This window comes from Lotus japonicus, chromosome 1 (assembly GCF_012489685.1).
Source record: "Lotus japonicus ecotype B-129 chromosome 1, LjGifu_v1.2".
Classification (NCBI taxonomy): Eukaryota; Viridiplantae; Streptophyta; class Magnoliopsida; order Fabales; family Fabaceae; genus Lotus; species Lotus japonicus.
Genome location: NC_080041.1, coordinates 36,658,745 through 36,679,600, shown reverse-complemented (window position 1 = coordinate 36,679,600; position 20,856 = coordinate 36,658,745). Strand labels below are relative to the sequence as shown.

Genomic DNA, 20,856 nt, shown 5'->3' with positions numbered 1-20,856 from the left:
TCTTGTCAATTTCTCATTTGATGTAATTTCTCTTTGTTTTTCGATTTACGTTTTCTGTACTTTGCACTTTGATTAATGAAATTCAGTTTCTAGTCTTTATAAATTGCTTGTTTTCTTTGCAAATTAACCCGTTTACTCTTGTTTGTCGAAAAACACCCTTTGCACACAACACTTTGGCAAGACGTTTTCCCAAAGGAACCCCTAATCTTAAACTTTTTCCGGTCGAAATTTGAGAATGTTTGTTTACCAAATATCACCGTAAACAGAGAGACAATTTGGGTTGAGCTTGCCAAGTGTAAAAGGAGCAATGAAATCGTTTCAATTTTTCACGCATCCAGCTCCAAGATTTGAACTGCACCAGGTCTAATGCCTTATCCAAATCTGCAACACCTTCTCTGAAGACACAACTATTCCTGTGTTCCATAAGGTCCAGATTACACACAACCAGATCATCCAAATCCCTTTCTCTTGTTTTTTCGACCAGCAGGGGAATACATGTTGGAATTACAGTGGAGAAACCCAACCAATTGTAGCATGCCATCCAAAGATTCCAGGCCAAAATACAGAACAGAAGGTGAGAAGTGGATTCATTGAAACCGTGGCATATCTAGGGGAGTACGAATTTTCCAATTCAGTGGAAAGATAAGTGAACCAAGAGTTTAGAAAAATGGAATAAAAGAACTCACAAACTGCACAGGAAATTTAAAAGACATTTAGATATACTTGATGTGATTAATTAGAGAACATAAAAAAAATCAATTCTCCCACATACTGAACAATGTATCGGTTCTGTAAAAAAAAAAAACATTGTATCGGTAAAGATGTGAAATTAGTAGTGTGAGTGTGGAAAATGATAAAGGAATGTTTGACATGAATGAAAAAAATAGGGGTATTTTGGTGAAAATATTGATAATTAACTCTTAAACTGTGTGCAAATCTGTACCAAAAAAAAAACTGTGTGCAAATGCTAAAACAACAACCAAATTAAAAAGGAGGGAGTATAGTCTGTATAACAAGAGAGAGAAATGTCAGAATCTACTCATGTTGATAAATACTTGCATGTATGTTTTCGAGTTTCTGATGCATTCGTAAGTTAAGTTTAAGTGTTGAAGAACATGAACTGTATAATTGAATCCCAACAGCCATTTTTGTGAGTTGGATGTTGTGAGGTTAAGAATATAGTGTGGTTGAGTAGGTTACAAATTAAGTTAGAAAACAAAAATTCACCTAGTCCCTAAGATCTTTTGTACTCTCAATGTATAATCAAGAGGCATTATGGAACTCTAAGAATAGAAGTTTTCACATATAAAACCTATGAGCGGCATTATGGTCACAATGTGGATCGATGTAAATAATTGAAATATAAAGACTTACGTGTAAAGTTTTATTCCGCGGAGTTTTACTAACTCTATTTTATATAGAAAAGTAAGTTTCTTATAAAAAGAGTATAATTTCCATAATAAAATTATGGTGTTACACGACTAGTGTTGGTACTTGGTTGACATGCCAACAAACTAGCTCATACAATAGTGCTACCTTGTCTTTTTCAACTATTTTTGTAGTCATTAATTCAGGGGCGTATCTATGGAGGAGCTGGCAGGGGTCATCGCCCCCTCCCCCCAAAGAATTTTGAAATGTTCACCGGATATAAGTATTTTTCCGAGCCAGAAATAAGGAATTAGTCGTTCCAACCAAAACATTATCATTTAAATGTTTCTCGAGATCCTAATTTAGAAAAAAAATTCAGTTTATATGAGTTTTACCAAAAGTTAGTTGAAACTGGAAAAGCAACAATATTTCCACTTGTTAAAAGATTGACATGTCTTGTTTTAACACTCCATGTTTCAACAAAATCTACAGAGCGATCTTTTTCTGCAATTAAAGTTGTTAAGACTCGGCTTCGCAACAAAATTGAAGATGATATTCTCAAAAAAATTTTAATTGTATAAATCGAGAGAGAAATTGCTAAAAAAATCTCTGTTGATATATTAATAGATAAATTTAGTACTATGAAAAAACGAAGAGTTATATTTATATAATTTTTTATTATTTAAAATTTATATAATATTCAATTAAGATTTTTTTTTGTCTTATATTTCGCTCCCCTAACAAGAAAATCATAGATATGCCTATGGTCATTATGAATTTTTGAGTGTTAACAAAATGAAATATTGTTGCTTTTCTTCATCGCACTACTTACTTATTGCATATTAAATTATTAATAACAATTTTTTTTTAGCTTAGAAGGGATATCATGTTTATGATATCCATCTAAATTAATTGTATTTGTTATAATTTCAATTTCATTGTAATATGTGATTTAGTTCAAATTTTTTTTAAACATTCAACTTGATAAAAAAATAATATGATTTGATACTGATCTCATTATATGATTTGATTCTGTAATCTTTTCTTTTTGACATACGAATCCAAGATCAACTTATAATATCCAACGAACTAAGAAAGGAAAACCCCCTTGGGTGAACATTTCATTACCCAAGATATGTGAAACTGTAATATATAACTTGTATAATCAACTCCAGTGAGGGAGGGATCGACTGGAGTTGATCCAACAATTTCAAGGCTGCAAGAGACAGCGGAAAGAGAGGGCTCCGGTGGTTATTTCACTCGAGCAACAAAAGCATGGTTGTTAGGGAAATCTGCTGGCTTGCGGTTCCTAGGGTCTGATGAGGAGGCTATAAGAGGTTTGGCTGAGGAATTGGAAACTGATTGGCCTGCTACTTTGAGGCCATAATGGATATGAATTCCCCCCCTGTCATATGGAGAATTTATCTAGTTTTGCTCGAGAATTGGCGGTGTTTGGAGCTGGTTAGATCGTCGTCTTCTAAGTGAAGACTTGATGCGCGAAGTGGAAGGTGTGAAGTGTGAACCAATCTATAGCTCGCTGGAAACTAGCTGACTACCGGGCAGTGATCTTATCCATGGGGGTCGTGGACGCTTGTCCAAAACCATTTAGGTGCTGCAATAGTTGGATATTGGAAGAGGTTTTTAAGATCATGATCAACACATGGTGGGTCTCCCCAACTACAGCTGGATGGTCAGGTGCAAATCCAAATCAAAAAATGAAAGCTCTGAAGCAGAAGATAAAAAATTGGAAAGCAGTAGGGCGATCGCAGGGGGTGAAAGGATGGCTCAACTTGAACAACAATTACAGGATACAATGGACCTAATGGAGAGGGAGAAGGTATCGAATTCTTCAAAGTCAAAAAGGGCTCAGACATTGGATAATTTGTGGCAAGCATACAGGGTGAAGGAAAATCGTTGGATGCAAAAAGTTAGATCATTCTTTGTGACAAATTGGTTTTATAATTATTGGATGTGGAGAGGGGCTATCAAAACATGCTGCTATAAGGCTGGAAAGGGGGTCAAGCGGTTGCTAGCGGTGAGAAAAGAGCTAAATTGGAGACAGCACTACAAGAGATAATGAACCAAATTGAAAGGGTAGGATCTTTGAATTCTTTGGAGACTAGTACATTGAACTACTAGTGTTGGCTCTTGCTTATATCTTATATCCGTTAAATGCTTGTCTCATACTCTTTGCTTGTGCTGTTTTTTGAGGGGTTTTAAAGTTGTGCTATTGTCTAGTGACTATGAGTGGGCTTTGTAGTGTGATTGAGTACTCTGATCTTTTTCCTCCCTAAGGTTATTCCCATTGGGTTTTTCTTAGGGAGGTTTTAATGAGGCTCTCTCATACGGCATATTAAACATCAAAATAGCACAAGGGTGCTGGACTATTTGTTTTATTTTTGTCAAGGCTTGTACCTAATCTTCATGAGAGGATTGTTCTCATAATTTATTTTTTTTATCAATAAATCTTTTTGTTCTCAAAAAAAAACTTGTATAATCAAAGATTTCATTCATTCTAACATAATGAAGAGTCATCTCACAACTTTGATAAAGAATATAATTTCAAAAAAAAAAAAAACTTTGATAAAGAATAGTCCAAAGCATCTACTAGAAAATATGCATTCTTATTTAAGATTCTTTTTTTTACGTAAATGTTTTATGTATTGGATTGAATTGTTTATAAAAAATTATTAGATTGAATTAGTTTGTTATAAATCTTTTATATTTAAAGTAATAATTCAATAAGAACATTGGTTTATAAATTTTAAGTAAATTGAAACTCTACTAGTGTTTCTTACCCGTGCGTTGCATGACAAATTTTATTATTGTATTTGATACATTAATTTAAAAAAAATTATAAAAAATTTAAGATGTTATGAATAAAAATACAATTACGATAAGGATGTGTACCTTTAAAAACATAAATTGCGATCTTCAATTCCTTATACATCTATACATCAAATATAAAGATACCGAAAAATAAAGGAATTAATTGATCAAAATCTTCAAGTCATTTCATACATGTGAGCTAAAAAAAAATTTGCTTGCTAAGGTTTAAATATATAAATTTGGATATATTAAGTTGGGACTAACAAAATAGAACAACGCTATCAGCAAATGATTAAATTTGATTTAATAAAATATTTATTTCATATGACTTCATCAACCGTTTTCTTTCCATAACAACCACAGTGATCTCTTTGCTTCCTTATCATTTTGTTAACAATCATTGTTGGAGTTTTTTTACAACATATTTTCACTATCATATTAGAGTATATTACATATATTTACTCATATTTTTTTAAAAATTATGAAAAAATATCTAAGTCATATAAAAATTTATTATTATATTTAACATATTTACATATAAATGTTCCTTCGCGTGAGATTTTTATAAAAAAAAATCAATCATATAGCATAAGATGCTTTGTAGCCTGGAGATTGAGAGAGAGCCTCTGAGTGACCAGCCGCCTGGCGGCGCTGTAGCGGGTAAGCCACCGGAACCACCGGGTCCTCAAGCCCGGAAACCCACGTTCAAGGAGAAGGTCCTGGGCTCTGAAAAGGCTCAGGAAGCAGGAGGGTTTGTGAACCTTGTTGAGAGTGGTGTCATGAAAAAGGTGTACGTGGAGAAGAACAAATCCTTCCCTATGTTCTCAATTGATCCGGCAGCGAAGGCAGAAATCTGTAGACCGTGGGAGGATTGCCTAGTGGTTAAACTACTGGGAAAAAGTATTGGCTATAGAGCGCTGTGTGAGAAACTTAAGATACTGTGGAAGATGACAGGGGGTTACGAGGTTCGTGATGTTCATCACGGGTACTTTCTCATCAAGTTTGATAAGAAGGAAGACAAGGAGAGAGCAATTTCAGGAGCACCATGGCTTATCTACGACCATTATCTTGCAGTGAAGCCTTGGACCCCGGATTTTGTAGCAGCGAACTCGAAGATTAGCACAACTGTGGTGTGGATTCGCATCCCAGGGCTAGGGTTCCAATACTATGGGAAGAACATCCTCATGATGTTGGCATCGGCGGTTGGTACTCCGATCAAGGTCGACATGAACACCACCGACATGCAGCGTGGCAAATATGCACGTATCTGTGTTGAGATTGATCTCAACAAACCTGTCCTCGGTGTTATAGGGCTGGAGGGAACGTGGTACAATGTCGAGTATGAGGGTTTACATCTTCTCTGCCACAAATGTGGATGCTATGGCCATTTAGCACGTAATTGCACTGCTCCACCCCTTCCGAAGCAACCCCAGGGGCAGGCCACCAATGGTAGTGCTAGCATAGCGGCAATGGCGGAACAGGTTAGTGATCTATCGCATGAAACCCTAGCGTCGTCGAACCTGGCGGCGGGAGTAGCACCAGCGACTGCTTCAGCAACCCTAGCTCCTGTAACCGACGCAATCATGGGCGCCATCAGTGGCCATTCAATTCCGGATATTAAGTGCCCAGATTTAGCACATGGGGATTGGTTAATTGTGGACAAAAGAAGGAATAAATCGAAAACAAATCTGAATTCCAAGGCAATTAAAGATTTAGCAGTTAAAAAGGAAATGACCAGTAAGAAGGAGGAAAAGAAGGGCTTGAATGGGGGAAACAAATTCTCTATTTTAGCAACGGTTCCACAAAAGCAGCAAATTTCCTCAAATAGCTCTATGCAGTTTAAAGCTTTGCCTAGTAAAACACATCCTGGAGCTAGTGCATCAGTTACTAATGGTAAGAAAAGATTACGTAAAGATTCTGCCACAAATAATGTTCCACCTCCTCATGCAGGGTCCACGTCAACCATTCTCCAAGCGGCAAGCAATGGAGCTCGTTCGGTGGATATGGGTGGCGTCCCTATTCACGTCGCTACGGATGGTGCGTACTCCACGATGGCACTTGTTTCCCTAGGGGGAGCAAGATATCAAATGCCTCTGGATGACAACAATCAGATTTGTTCAATGTCAAACGTCAAGGATTATGCTCGTGACATTCCCTTTGATCCAGGTGCTGGAGGCTCCATGGCCATTGAGCCACGCAAGGCTTAATGCCAGTCCTCTACCCCTGTTGCAGTGTGTTTATGGATAGACAAGCATTTAATTTGATCGCTTGGAACATTCTTGGTGGAGCAGGAGCTCGAGGACAGCGTAGAGTGAGGGATCTGGTTCAAGCATTTCACCCCTCAATCTTTGCAGTATTTGAAACTCATTGTCCTTTTATTAGGGTTCAGTCATTCTGGCGTGGTCTGGGCTACGAATTGTGTTGTGAATCGGAGGCTCAGGGGCATAGTGGAGGTATCTGGATACTAGTGTTAGTAGCTCGCACCTTCAACATGCGTATCATTGATGTTCACCCTCAAGTGGTCTCAGTAGAAGTAACACAAGGCAATCAGCGATGGTGTTGCTCTATAGTCTATGGCAGCCCTAACCCTTCTAGGAGAAATGAACTATGGGCACACCTTAGAACCCTCCGCCAACATCTACGAGACCCTTGGTTGGCAGTGGGGGACTACAATGAAGTGTGCACACCGGCGGAGGTGGTGGGTGGTGAATTTAGTGAAGCCCGTGCCGCAACAATGCTTGATATGATCGATGATTGCAACTTCATTGATCTGGGGGCTGTTGGCAGCAAACTCACTTGGGAGAGACGGGAAAATGGAGTCCGCACCGTTGTCAAACGCCTTGATCGTGCCCTAGGCGATGTTCCTTGGCGACACCTCTTCCCTGAAGCATATGTAGAGCATCTAGCTCGTATATATTCCGATCATAGCCCGCTCCTGGTCCGTCTGGTTGTTGACCCTGGAGATCACCGTTCCCGACCTTTCCGTTTTCAAGCAGCCTGGACAACACATCTAGCTTTTGAGCCTCTAGTGCAAAATACTTGGGCACGACCTCCAGACTCGGTGGTAGGCAAGTTGGGAATGATGAAAGAAGCTTCGCTGAAATTCAACAAAGAGACCTTTGGTAGAATACATATACGTAAGAGGAGGGTTGAGCAAAGGATACATGGCCTACAACGCGAGCTAGAGTGGCGGCAAACAGAATCCCTTCTCCGGCTTGAGAAAGCTCTACGGGAGGAGTATGAGCAAATCTTACTACAGGAAGAGCTCATGTGGTTTCAAAAATCCAGGGAGAACTGGGTGAAATTTGGTGACCGGAACACAAAGTTCTTCCATACTCAGACAATTGTCAGGCGCAAGAGGAACAAAATACATGGCTTATTTGTTAGACCAGACACATGGTCAACTGATCAGGAGGTCTTGAAAGTGGAGTGCGAACGCTTTTTCACTAACCTTTTCTCTATTGATGTCCAGGTCAGCAGGAATTATATTTTGGAGAATGCTACACCGGTCATCTCTCTAGAGAGTAGAGAAGATCTTGTTCTTCCTGTCTCGTTTGATGAGGTTCGCCAAGCGGTCATGGCAATGCACTCTTATAAAGCACCAGGCGTGGATGGGTTCCAGGCACTATTTTACAAACAGTATTGGCACATCATAGGGCATGACCTGCATCAAATGGTAGCGGAAGCATTTCGGGTGGGCAAAGCTGATCCCAAACTTCTTGAAACCTTGCTTGTTCTTATTCCTAAAGTGGAGGACTCCCTCCGCTTCAAGGACTTGCGACCGATCAGCTTGTGCAACGTGGCTTATAAAGTTATAACAAAGGTCTTGGTGAACAGATTTCGACCTTTGCTTACTGATTTGGTGGGCCCTTTGCAAGGTAGTTTCATTCCTGGAAGGGGTACCAAAGACAATATCATCCTAGCTCAGGAAGTCATGCATACAATCCACACTTATAAAAAGTGTGGGGGGCTTGTGGCGTTGAAGGTGGACTTGGAGAAAGCCTATGATAGGGTGAGTTGGGTTTTTTGCGAGCAACTCTCCAAGATTTTGGCTTCCCTCCGACTCTTGTTAGTTTGATTATGTGGGGTGTTCAAGATGCTAGTATTTCCATCCTATGGAATGGTGCAAAATTACCCTCATTCACTCCTCAAAGAGGGCTTCGTCAAGGTGACCCATTATCTCCTTATCTCTTTGTGCTTTGTATGGAACGCCTTGCCATCCAGATACAGAAATTAGTTGATATGGGCGCGTGGGAACCAATTAGAATCACGAAGGAAGGCATTGGCATATCTCATCTCTTCTTTGCGGATGACGTGTTGCTCTTTAGCAGGGCCAACAAGGATCAAATGCGTTTGATAGCCAAAACCTTGAATGATTTCTGTCAAGTGTCTGGCATGAAGGTGAACTTGGAAAAATCTAGAATGTTCTGCTCAACCAGTGTGGAGGATCGCCTTCAACGAGAGCTCTCTGACATCATGGGTATCTCACGCGCTAGCAATTTGGGTAAATACCTTGGTATACCTCTCCTCAAAGGTAGGGTCACAAGAGAAAATTTTGCTCCCATCATTGACAAGGTGAATACACGGTTGGCTTCTTGGAAACAAAAGCTACTTAATAGGGCAGGACGCTTGTGCCTAGCTAAATCAGTGTTGTCCTCTCTCCCAGTTTACACCATGCAAGCGCTTTGGCTCCCTGAAGCTACTTGTGACTATATTGATAAGAAGATTCGGAGTTGTATTTGGGCCAAGGGTGGCCAAGCGCGAGGATGGAACCTAGTCCCATGGCGTGATGTGAGCTGCCCCAAGGATGCCGGGGGGCTCGGTTTGAGAAGTGCCCGCTTCAACAACACTGCGCTCTTGGGGAAGCTAGTTGATAACCTTCTACATGACCATGGTAAAGCATGGGTGCGTGCGTTAGGGGAGAAGTATTTGCCTAATAAGCTAGTCTTGAGCGGCGAGTACAAGCATGGTGATTCTTATATTTGGCAAGGGATTGTTCGAGCAAAGAATGCACTCAAAGATGGCTTTAAACCGCTCCTTGGAGATGGCAAATCATCCCTTTGGTACGATGATTGGCTAGGTACCGGCAAGCTCTGCCACCGTGTTCCCTATGTTCATATCTCTGATACAACTCTCACGGTTGCTGACCTCTGGATTCATGGGGCCTGGAATCTGCATCAGTTGTACACTCCCCTCCCTGATAGCTTAAAAACCGAAATTTGCTCCATACCTGTCCCTGCAAGCCTGGCGGATAGTGACACTATTCAGTGGTGTAATGCTGCGGATGGAAGATTTTCTACGCAAACAGCTTATGCGTTTCTCACCGGGGAAGGTACAGCTACGACTCACCCATGGTGGAAGCATATCTGGCGTGCCAAGGTGCCGGAACGAGTTAGATTCTTCTTGTGGCAGATTGCGCGCGAGGCGCTCCCAACAAACTCCAAGCGAAGATACAACCATCTTGCAGCTTCCTCCTCTTGCCCACGGTGTGACGCAGATGTTGAGGATGTGGATCACCTCTTCCGATGTTGTACAGAGTCGCGAGATTTATGGCGGTTGTTCCGGAATAGTCTCCCGTCACTGGCTAACCACGAACCCTTCCAGGTCTGGTTTCGTAGGCTCCTTGCCTGTAATGAGCATGTTTTGGCAACGACAGTGTTATGGTGGGATTGGAAGTGGAGGAACAATCGTGTGTTTGGGGATACTCCTTGGAACATCAGCTATGTCTCGCGGCAAGTCATAGGAGATGTCCGCAGCTGGAAACGCTGGCCTGGCGTGAGTGATTTACCGTCCTTCCTGACTGATGCACCTCGGCCTCAAGGTATGGCTCGCGTTACTGTCGATGGAAGCTGGAATCCAGAGACTTCGCGTATGGGCTGTAGCATGTACGTGTTTGATGTTGCGGACCGGTGGTTATTGGGAGCTTCTGAAAGCCATGGTGCGGGTGATGCTTTCCTTGCGGAGCTGTTAGCAGTGGAACTTGGTTTACAGGCTTGTTGGGATATGGGACTGCGACAAGTCATGTGCTGCACAGATTGCTCTATGGTGGTGGAAGTCATGCAGGTTGATGCCAGCGTTGGTCAGTTTTGGGCTCGCGATGTTATTCGCCGTGTTCAAGGTTTGCTCCGTCGAGATTGGCGGGTGGTTATGCAGCTCATTCCTCGTGAGAAGAATTCTGCAGCAGACTCGTTAGCACGACAAGCTTCCCGGGAAGCTTCTCCTAGATGCTACTGGCGACATCCACCTGTTGGTGTTAGTGCTTTACTGATGCAAGATGCTATAGCGTAGTTTTTCCTTTTCTTTCCTTATGTAACCAAAAAAAAAGATGCTTTGTAGCCATACCATATCTACTCCGGTGTGGTTACATAAAACTATTATCTTTTGTTTTTGTTACAGGAAATCACATTAAACTATTATTTGGTACAAATAAAAACACAGCAAAATGATAAAATTAATTAAACTGATAGGATAAAAAATAATTAAATTTATAAAGCTTTATTCAAGTGGTAATTGGAACAATATTGAAATTTAATCGACAGCGGAAAAAGTCCGCATGGTTCAACGAAGAAAAATGAAAAATTATAAAACACATAAGTAGTTGGTTCTTATTGTTATGAATATTTGGATGCCCATTAGAGTTAGGAGTCCATGGGCCAGGCCCACATGCATACTTGTTCAACACTCTAAACCTAATAGTATAAATACAAGGGAGTCTGCACCTAGCAGAGCATCCTCATCACATTATTCTATATCTCTTGTTCCTCTATTCTCCTCTCTTATTTACTTGCTTACTCTTTATTCATATCACGTTATCAGCACGATAGTCTCTCCATAAAATTCTCAATTCCTAAGTGAAAGAGTAAGTACCAATTCCAGAGTAAGTACCACATCCATGTGGAAGGTTATAATTTGTTTTTATTTTCTCTCTTCTTTCTTCTTCTTCGAATCAATTTTTTTTTCTTTTATATTGATTCATAACTATGAGTCTAAAAGTACCTATTTTTGCATGTATATTGATTCATAACTATGAGTCTAAAAGTACCTATTTTTGCATGAATCCTGAAGATTCATAGCCTTACAGTCCAGAAGTACTGTAATTGAATTATTATGCATGAATCAGGAAGATTCATAGCCTTACAGTCCAGAAGTATTGTAATTGAATTATTATTCATGAATCAGGAAGATTCATAGCCTTACAATAATTGAATTATTATGTATGAATCAGGAAGATTCATAGCCTTACAGTCCAGAAGTACTGTAATTGAATTATTATTCATGAATCAGGAAGATTCATAGCCTTACAATAATTGAATTATTATGTATGAATCAGGAAGATTCATAGCCTTACAGTCCAGAAATACTGTAATTGAATTATTTTGCATGAATCAGGAAGATTAATAGCCTTACAGTCCAGAAGCACTGTAATTGAATTATTTTGCATGAATTAGCCTTACAGTCCAGAAGCACTGTAATTGAGTTATTTTGCTATGAATCAAGAAGATTCATAGCCTTAGTGTAATTGAATTATTTTAAAAGAATCATGAAGATTCATAGCCTACAATCCAGAAACATTATAGTTGAATTATTTTGAATGAATCATGAAGATTCCTAACCTACGAGTTTAGAAGTACCGTAGTTGATTTTTACAATATGAATCCTGAAGATTCGTAACCTACGAGTCTGGAAGTACCGTAGTAGAACTTTTAAAATATGAATCATGAAGATTTGTATCCTACGAATCCATAAGAATTGTATTGAGATATATTCTCTTTGAGCTATGAGTCTAGAAGTACCATAGCATGAATACACAAAGAGTTCTTGGAGAACTAGGAATTTATATGAATATTAAATCCCAAAAAGATTCAATCGATTTATTGGATACATTTGAGAGAAATTACTCTATGATTTAGTTGACTTTATCATTCTTCATTCCTTCCTTGATGTGAATGAAATATTATTGAATCTTGCCACCAGAAGTGGAAGAGACAAAAAAAAAAGGTCATGAGATATATCATAATGGAAAGAGATCAAGAAAAGATTCATAAAATACACTATATTATTAAATTGATCTCTTTATTGAATTTACTACTTTTCATATGATTTGTTACATAAATTCTCTTATGATAATTGATTTGTGAAATACTATCTTCTAATTAAATTTTTTTTTACATCACGGGTGTATTTTTATTGGTGTCAATATCAGTTTTTTTACTCCATGAAAATTTTATACTTATATAATCATATATTTAATTTTTGTTATAATCAGTTCAAATTCAATTCAAATTATATATATATATATATATTTAAAAGAGATATGATCATGATGAGTTTATTTTTATCTTCAATAAATTGGATACGGTTCCTAAATAAATAAATAAAAATTTACATAAGTTGTGCTTTTTCCAGTCTTTTCATTATAATAATTGATTAATTTTTTTTTTAGTAAAAATGCAGAACATTGCAAAGCTTGATTTATGGCTAGATAATATGGGAAGAGTTAATCTAATATCAATTGATTTTGGGACTCTTAATAAATTTAGAATTTAAAGTTTTTTTAATATGTGTAAATATTTATGAGATCATGAACAGAGTATTTTAGGAATAAATCTATGGGTTTGTGATAAAATTATTTTAGTTATTTATAAAAAAATTTATTTACATATATTTGGACTTCCTTCTTGTATCATAAAGGAATAGTTAAACAAACTTAGCCTTTTGAAATAAACAAAAGAAGAAGACTCTATAGTCTTTTGTCAATATTTATATTGTAGTTCCTGAAGAACTATATCGTTGTCATTATAAATGATCAAGTTGATTGAAAGACATGTGTCTATCATGTAAGCTACAGAAGTAGCTATATTAAGGAAGGATTGAGATATTTCCTGAAGTGAATATTTCAACAAATATGGCAAAAGTTGTGATCATTAAGATCAACGCATGGTCAAATGTCCCTGAAGGACATCCAATGGCATATATGGTATTGTTTCATGAAATGAAACTTTTGTGGTGGCTCTCTAGAAGAAGCCTATGAAATTTCAAAGCATTATCTTAAAATGGATCACTGACACTCTTGAAAAGATCTATTGATCAATAATCTTATATTTTCTTTTGAAGAAACAACACCAGATGCGGTTGCAATCCTAAAAATGGTATTTGAATTAATGGTTGATGTGACCATGATAATGACTCCTCATATCGAAAGTCTTCTTGACACAATGTGGTGGTCAGACAACATGTCCTATTGACACGGTGATGAAGCGAATTCCAGTGCAATTGCTAATAGTTTGTTGAGGGGGAGCATAATAATATGGTTGTGACTCACACTTAGGGGGAGAATGTTGAGAATTGAAGTGTGAGTTAGAGTCTCACATTGGCGCATGATCTCATGCTTTCTGCTCCCTTTATCTTCCCCTAAATTGGTATCAAAGTATAGAAATATAAGGAGCAATATAAAAACTGTTGTTAGATATTGCTTGGATCAGTAGTAATCCAGACATGTAAATATGTCAAACCTATTGCGTTTTCCATGCGATGGATATGAGTTAAAGGAAATTATGAGATGTAATACTCATCTTGTGACACAATTGTCATGTACACATATTCCTTATTAATTTGAAAGTCTTGAAGGACTTTATTTACATCTAATTGATGTAACGATAAACTATGGGTTGAAAATATCAAAATCCTTGAAGGATTTAAAATGCCAGAAAATTTTACTTCAAACATTGAAGTTTTATTTTGAATGATAAAGTTCTATATATGGAACAAATTGAATGTGATTGGCATGCATGACCGGTTAGACCATCCCGAGTCTTATGATGCGAAAGTATATGAATTCATATGAGTAGACATCGAAGAACCTAAAGATTCTTCAATATAATGAATTCTTATATCTTGTTCTCATTACCAATTAATAATTGGTAAAATATATGGGTTTGAATCCCGCATACTCTTGAGTATATTAGATGCGATACATGTGCACGTATTCACTCTTTTTATGGGTCATTTAAGTATTTCATAAATTTATCGATGCATCGACTAAATGATCAAATATATGTCATCAACTCTCAATATTGATAGAGTGAAAATTCCAACCTTGATCAAGTTGGTAAATGACATGATTTTGAATATCTAGTTGCACATGTTCGTATTCAAATTATCTAGCTAATTTGTTTAATTAAATGTCTCATATTTATAGCTAGACAATTACATATGAGAAAAAATATCCTTATTTATGGACATGTGATATTGCAATTAGTAGCATTGACACGCATCAAGCCAACAATTCATTAGAATTCTCCCCATTGCAATCGGTTCATGGTCAGGAACCTAATATCTCTCATCTAAGAATTTTCAATGTGCGTTATATATTTTGAATCGCTCCACAACAACGCACTAAGGTGGGACCACAAGGAAAGCTGAGATTATGTAATAAATTTGAGCCAGTACCGATATATATTTTATATCTTACTTGTTGTTTCTCAGCATTGGGGGGAGAGAAAATTAAGCAGCTCTGAAAATTTGTAAAGAATGCATATGTATACTCGCACTATGAACCAGAAGTTCAAAAGATGTATTCTCTGACCTAAAATGAATTATTAAATTCCTTATATGCTGCAAATACTCTTCTCTAACTTGATATCCCAGTTGGAAAATTTGTCATTATTATTAGGTTAAGGCATGCCTAAAACTTGGTTCAAAAATATATATCCTAGAGAAGGATGATGGTCTTGTTGAGGAGACAAACTATCTTGAAAAGTGTAGAGACTACAAAAATGTTTATTCCTCCTGAAGAGGTTCAGGTACCTGTAATTATTTATTTAAGAGATCTCATATGATTATTTCTCTACAAGTTAACACAAGGAACCAAGAACATGGAGAATTGTCGACATGATGAAGTAGCGCCCAATATTAGAAATATGTGTGAGAATCTTGAGCCCGAAAATGAATGGGTGTGATTGACCATAAATAGAAAGAAGCAATTCATTTGTTGAATTTAAGGGTCTTTGGACCTCATATCTATACCCTAAAGGTATAAAGACGATAAGGCTTAAAGAGTCTTTGTAGTAAAGTGAAATAATGTTGTCATATTTAAGACAAACAAGTGACAATCGTGGTGGATACTTGGAGTTACAACTTATTGGTATGACTCACTTGAGATTGATATCTCTATAAAACTCCTTGAAGATTGTAAGATGCCTAAAGCACACAATTCATGTTCTCAACAATGAACAAATTACTAGACTGAGGCAATCTAGATGATTATTTTCTTAAGGACGGTCACAAAATAACCCAACAAACTCATGCATATTTATGATGAGATAGGAGATTGTTTATGTCATAATTAATGTTTATGACAATGATTTATTGAGACTCTAGAAGAACTCACAAAAGCTGTAGATTTGCTAAAGAAAGAATTTGAGATAAAAGAGTTGAGAATGAAACTTTTGTCTAGCCTTATCAATTGAGTATCTAAAGGATGAGGTATATATGTACCAAAGGACTTATATTGCAAAGGTACTAAAAGGATTTTATATGGACAAATCATGTCCACTGTGTACTCTATTGATTTTAAGGTCATTAAATGTAAATAAAGATCCTTTTAGACCTTGAGAAAAGAATGAAGAATTACTTGGTCCTGAAGTACCATATCTTAGTTTATCAGAGCATTAATGTATCTTGCTAGTCATACTCGACTTGATATATCATTTGCTATTAACTTATTAGCAAGATATAGTTCTTCACCTACACGAAGACATTGAAATGGAATAAAACAAGTCTTTCGTTATCTTAAATGCACAATGGATATGAGTTTATTTTTCCCCTCTGTGTCCAAGCTTGATCTAATTGGTTATGCAGATTCTGGATATTTGTCTAAATATCTCAAACAGGTTACTTGTTTACATGTGGAGGAACAACCATTTCATGGAGATCTGTGAAAGAAACTATGATAGCCACCTCAGCTAACCTTGCAGGAATATTAGCATTACATGAGGCAAGACGAGAATATGTTTGACTGAGATTCGTGATTCAATGCGTACTTGATATTGGTGATTTGTCCTCTTGAAAAATGCCGCCAACAACTATATATGAAGATAATACTACATGCACTACTCAAATCAAAAGAAGGATACATCATGGGATATGGACAAAGCAAATATCACCGAGGCTTTTCTTCACTCATGATCTACAAAAGAATGGTGACATAGACATCCAACAAGTTCGTTCAAGAGATAATTTGGAAAACTTATTTACGAAGGCTCTTCCAACTACAACATTTGAAAAGCTTGTGCAGAATATGAGAGTTTGTCGACTCAAAGATCTCAATTAAAATGCATTGTACTCTTTTTTCCTTAACCATGTTTTTTCCCATTGGGGTTTTTATGGTAGGGTTTTTAATGAGGCAATGTATAAAGACGAACTATAAAATGATGTACTCTTTTTCCTTCACTAGGTTTTTATCCCACACTAGGTTTTTCCTAGTAAGGTTTTAATGAGGCACATTCTTAAGGGATGGTCATCCAAGGGGGAGTGTTATGAATATTTGGATGCCCATTAGAGTTAGGAGTCCATGGGCCAGGCCCACATGTATACTTGTTCAACACTCTAAACCTAATAGTATAAATACAAGGGAGTCTGCACCTAGCAGAGCATCCTCATCACATTATTCTATATCTCTTGTTCCTCTATTCTCCTCTCTTATTTACTTGCTTACTCTTTATTCATATCACTTATAACCTCTTCTATATATATATATATATATATATATATATATATAAATACTTCATTTCATACTAGCAATTTCTCTATAGTAAAGAAAAACAAAATTACATCTTCAGTCTAGAGATTTTACTATATTATTGTGCCAAAAAAATCAAAAAAGAGAGAAACTTATAATGTTATGCAAGTTGCACTCTACTTAAAGGAGTCATGAGTTAGCAACATGAATGGGAGCAATTGTTTCTTAAATTTGATCCATGGAAAAAATAGATGTTCCTTTGATGAACTCATAGCAATCTGCAAAGGCTTCTGCATTGATTGTTCCTCTCAAAAGATAAGACTCTCTTGCTATAAACTTGGCCCTTCATTCTTTCATCACTCATGAAAAAAACCACTTCTGCTACTATTGTTGTTTCTCTTGAACCCACTTTGTACACTAATTAATTATCTTTTAGCACAGGTACACAGTATGATAGAGAAAGCATTGATCTTGCATCGTGAGAGATTCGGATGGAGTCTTCCCAACCAAGTATCTCATTCAAAACCTGTATACATCAGAACCAATAATAGTAAGCATGGAAGATTCTAACATGTTGAAATAGAAATAACTTGAAAGAGTGTTTTGAAACAATGCACAAACAATGGCAGGTATGTTCAACCTGTCAATGAAACTGAAATCAAGTGAATAAAGGATTTGGATTTCAGTTTGTGCATTGTTTGTACAAGCATTGACGTAAACCCTAAACCCTAAAAGCTAAAAAAGGGTATCTTGAGCAATTTCAATAATCGGGTTCATTGATATTCCTGATATAGTAGGCAGCGCATCCGTTTTTCTCGCTCCTTAGCACAAGCACTGACGTAAGCCCGTGAAGGGGGTTGGATAATCTATCAAATGTTGATTAAGTGTGGAGGATATAGGTTGTTTTAGAATAGAGAGTCGTTAAAGAATAAAAATAGAAAGAAATTTTGAAAATTTTCAAAAAAAAAATAGAGTATTAGTGAGCAGGAGGGGGTCAAACTAGGTGTATATAAAATCGAATCGTTATAAGATAACTCTTTCATTTTTAGAGATTTCAAAGCATGATTCTCGAATTAGATTGAATCTAAGATACTACTAATTAGTTTACGATAGGTAAGAAACACATGTATATGTAATTATATATATATATATATATATATTAACTAGTTATATATATATAAATATAAACTAGATATCGAAATTTGACCTGTTACTACTGCAAATTTATCACAGCTAGAAAATGAAATTAAAAGTGTACTGTAAAAATGAAAGAGCAAGAGAGACGTTCTTGAAGTTAATAAAAGTTGCTTCTTTTGATCATATTTCAAAGCAGCACAAACATTGTTAGGGTGAGCACACCAGCCAGCAATTGTCTCAAATGAACTCCCAATTCTCGGATCTTCTCCTTCAACAACACTTGCGCTCTGCCCAGTGTTTCTCTCTTGTTCACAATTTACTTATGTTCAGCCCATAATTAGATTGATAAATCAAGTCCAAAAAATTTATGTAAAAAACTCAAACAATTAATAAGCCTATGCATCATAACCAACTTGAAAATAAATATAATGAATTATTAAACATAAAAAGATCTTTGTTACCAAATACCCGAGTTGAAGCCATAGGGAAAATCAGGAAGGAGCTCCGAGCACCTGTAACTTGGGGTCTCCACAATCTAGCATGAATCTCACAAATGAAGAAGTAATCATAATCTTGAGGGAAAAAAACTTATAATTTTTTTCACATCAAACCTGAATCAGAAACTCACCACATACTCACACAAACTCATATCATTCTTTCTTCTCTTCTCAATTATTAGGTTCCTCAAGTTTCTTCTCGTTCGGATTCTCTTCCTCCTACTCAGAAAAGAACAAAGAAAAAAAAATGAAAGCAGAAAATAAGAATCCAAATCAATAATGATAATTCAAAGCAAGAAGAGAAATTTTAAATAAATTCTTACCAACCTTTATCCAAGCAAAGCCCACCATTTTGTTTTATCTAACAAATTTCTCTTTCATTGTCTATGAAGGATGCTCCAGACAATTCGAATAAACATAGAAAAATCTTCTTTGGCTTAAAGAATCGCTGTCAAATGAATGGCATTAAGAAAATTGCATAATGGATTACCAATGCCGCTAAATAAAAGTATCTTGCATCTAAAATAGACATCTTAATCTTAGATCAAATAAAAGTTCTGGTTATACTTACAAATAGATCTTTGATTTAACAAAATACAATAATACAATAATTGTATCTAAAATATTTGCACAAAATGATGCGCCTTACACCGGTTACTTTTCATAAAACTGGTAGGGGAGTTTCAAGATAGGTTAAGGAATTATGTGCTGACTATTGTTGAAATAGATAAAAATGCAAAATTAAATAAGAAGAGCAAGAAAAAGCATCAATAACACATCTATGAATAACTTACTATTGAAAAATTGAAAAAAAAAACAAAATAAGAATAAAGATAGCTTATACCGGACTTTCAGTGTATCTTAATTGTATTCTCTGCATACCTACAAAACGAAACCAAATAATTAACATTCAAAACCAAAAAGACATGGTAATCATCAGAGCCTCTACTCCTTTGCCATGCAAATCAGGTAACATATCTTCAACCCCTAAAGAACCAAAGACAAATTAAGAGCCAAAATCCAAATCTGAAGGGGAGGGGAAATCATCACAGAAAACTAAAGAGATGAGGGAAGGGGAGTCTCAATCGGGGCAGATGGCGATGTTGCTGGTGTAATCGGAGAAAGGGAAGGTTGAGGGGAACAGAGAAGAAGAAGGTTGTCACTGAAATCATCACAGAAAACTAAAGGGTTTTTAAATATCAAAATCGAATAGGAATTGGGGTTTGTAAGGATTGGGCAAGAGTGGAGGATAGTGGGAATGAAGAGAACGTATTGGGCATCGACGGAGGTTGAAGGGGGAGAAAATCCGAGAAAAACAAAATGCATATGAAGAAGCTACCAAAATTTTAAAAAGGTACTAATTAAAGAGAAATAAAAACTACCAAAATCTAGCAATCACAAAAAAAACTCATAAAATCATAAATTAAATAAAATTCCGAAAATTCGATAAAATATCATAAAAATTAATTAATAATATCAAAATAAATTTAAAATAAAATAAAAAACCCATAGATAAAATCAAGAAATAAACAACATAAATCCCAATGAAATCTAAAATTTAAAAAGGTGCTAATTAAAGATAGATAAAAACTACCAAAATCTCGCAAATCACAATAAAAATTCATAAAATCCTGAATTAAATAAAATTTCGAAAGTTCAATAAAAATACCATATAAATTAATTAATACTCTAAAATTAAATCAAAGATAAAATAAAAGAGAAAAAATTAAGAAATAAACAACCTAAATCCTAATCAAATCTAAAATTAAAAAGGTAATAAATAAATATAGATAAAAACTATCAAAATCTAACAAATCACAATAAAAACTCAGAAAATCCTGAATTAATTAAAAATCTGAAAATTCAATAAAAATATTATAAAAGTTAATTAATACTCTAAAAAAATAAAAAATTAATTAATATAAAATCAAGAAATAAACAACCTAAATCCTAATCAAATCTAAAATTTAAAAACATATTTTTTTATGAGAATTAACCTGAGAATGACACGTGTAATTTTTTTTATTAGAATTAACGTGAGAATGACACGTCACTAAACTAGTCTGAGAGAAGTTCTTCTTTTGTAATATACGAGTGCTTTTTACCCGCGCGTTGCGCGAGGAATATGTCTATTGTATTTGATATGTCAATTAATACATTGATTATTAAAAATATATTAAACAACAGATGAAATAAAAGAGTCAGAAATGCTAAGCAAAATGGACATAAAGACTTCTCTTCTAAGGCTTATTGAGATCAACAGGAACTCGTTTCACATTATCGTAT

The 20,856-nt window shown here is 36.1% G+C and overlaps 1 protein-coding gene and 1 long non-coding RNA gene across 3 annotated transcripts; one reads left to right on the top strand and one right to left on the bottom strand.

Annotated features, from left to right (window-relative positions):
- The first annotated feature begins 4,790 nt into the window (after positions 1-4,790).
- On the top strand, positions 4,791-6,404 carry LOC130734343 (uncharacterized). Its single transcript, XM_057586712.1, has one exon. The coding sequence runs from the start codon at positions 4,791-4,793 to the stop codon at positions 6,402-6,404; it is 1,614 nt and encodes a 537-aa protein (XP_057442695.1).
- A 10,604-nt stretch (positions 6,405-17,008) lies between these two features.
- Positions 17,009-19,910, bottom strand: LOC130734587 (uncharacterized). 2 transcript variants are annotated; one of them, XR_009018008.1, is made up of 5 exons: positions 19,415-19,910; positions 18,898-19,018; positions 18,702-18,789; positions 18,535-18,608; positions 17,009-17,462 (listed from the first exon to the last, which is right to left on the bottom strand). It is a non-coding gene; the product is annotated as an uncharacterized LOC130734587 (long non-coding RNA). The 2 variants fall into 2 exon arrangements; XR_009018009.1 differs by having other exon boundaries at positions 18,542-18,608.
- Positions 19,911-20,856: the final 946 nt, after the last annotated feature.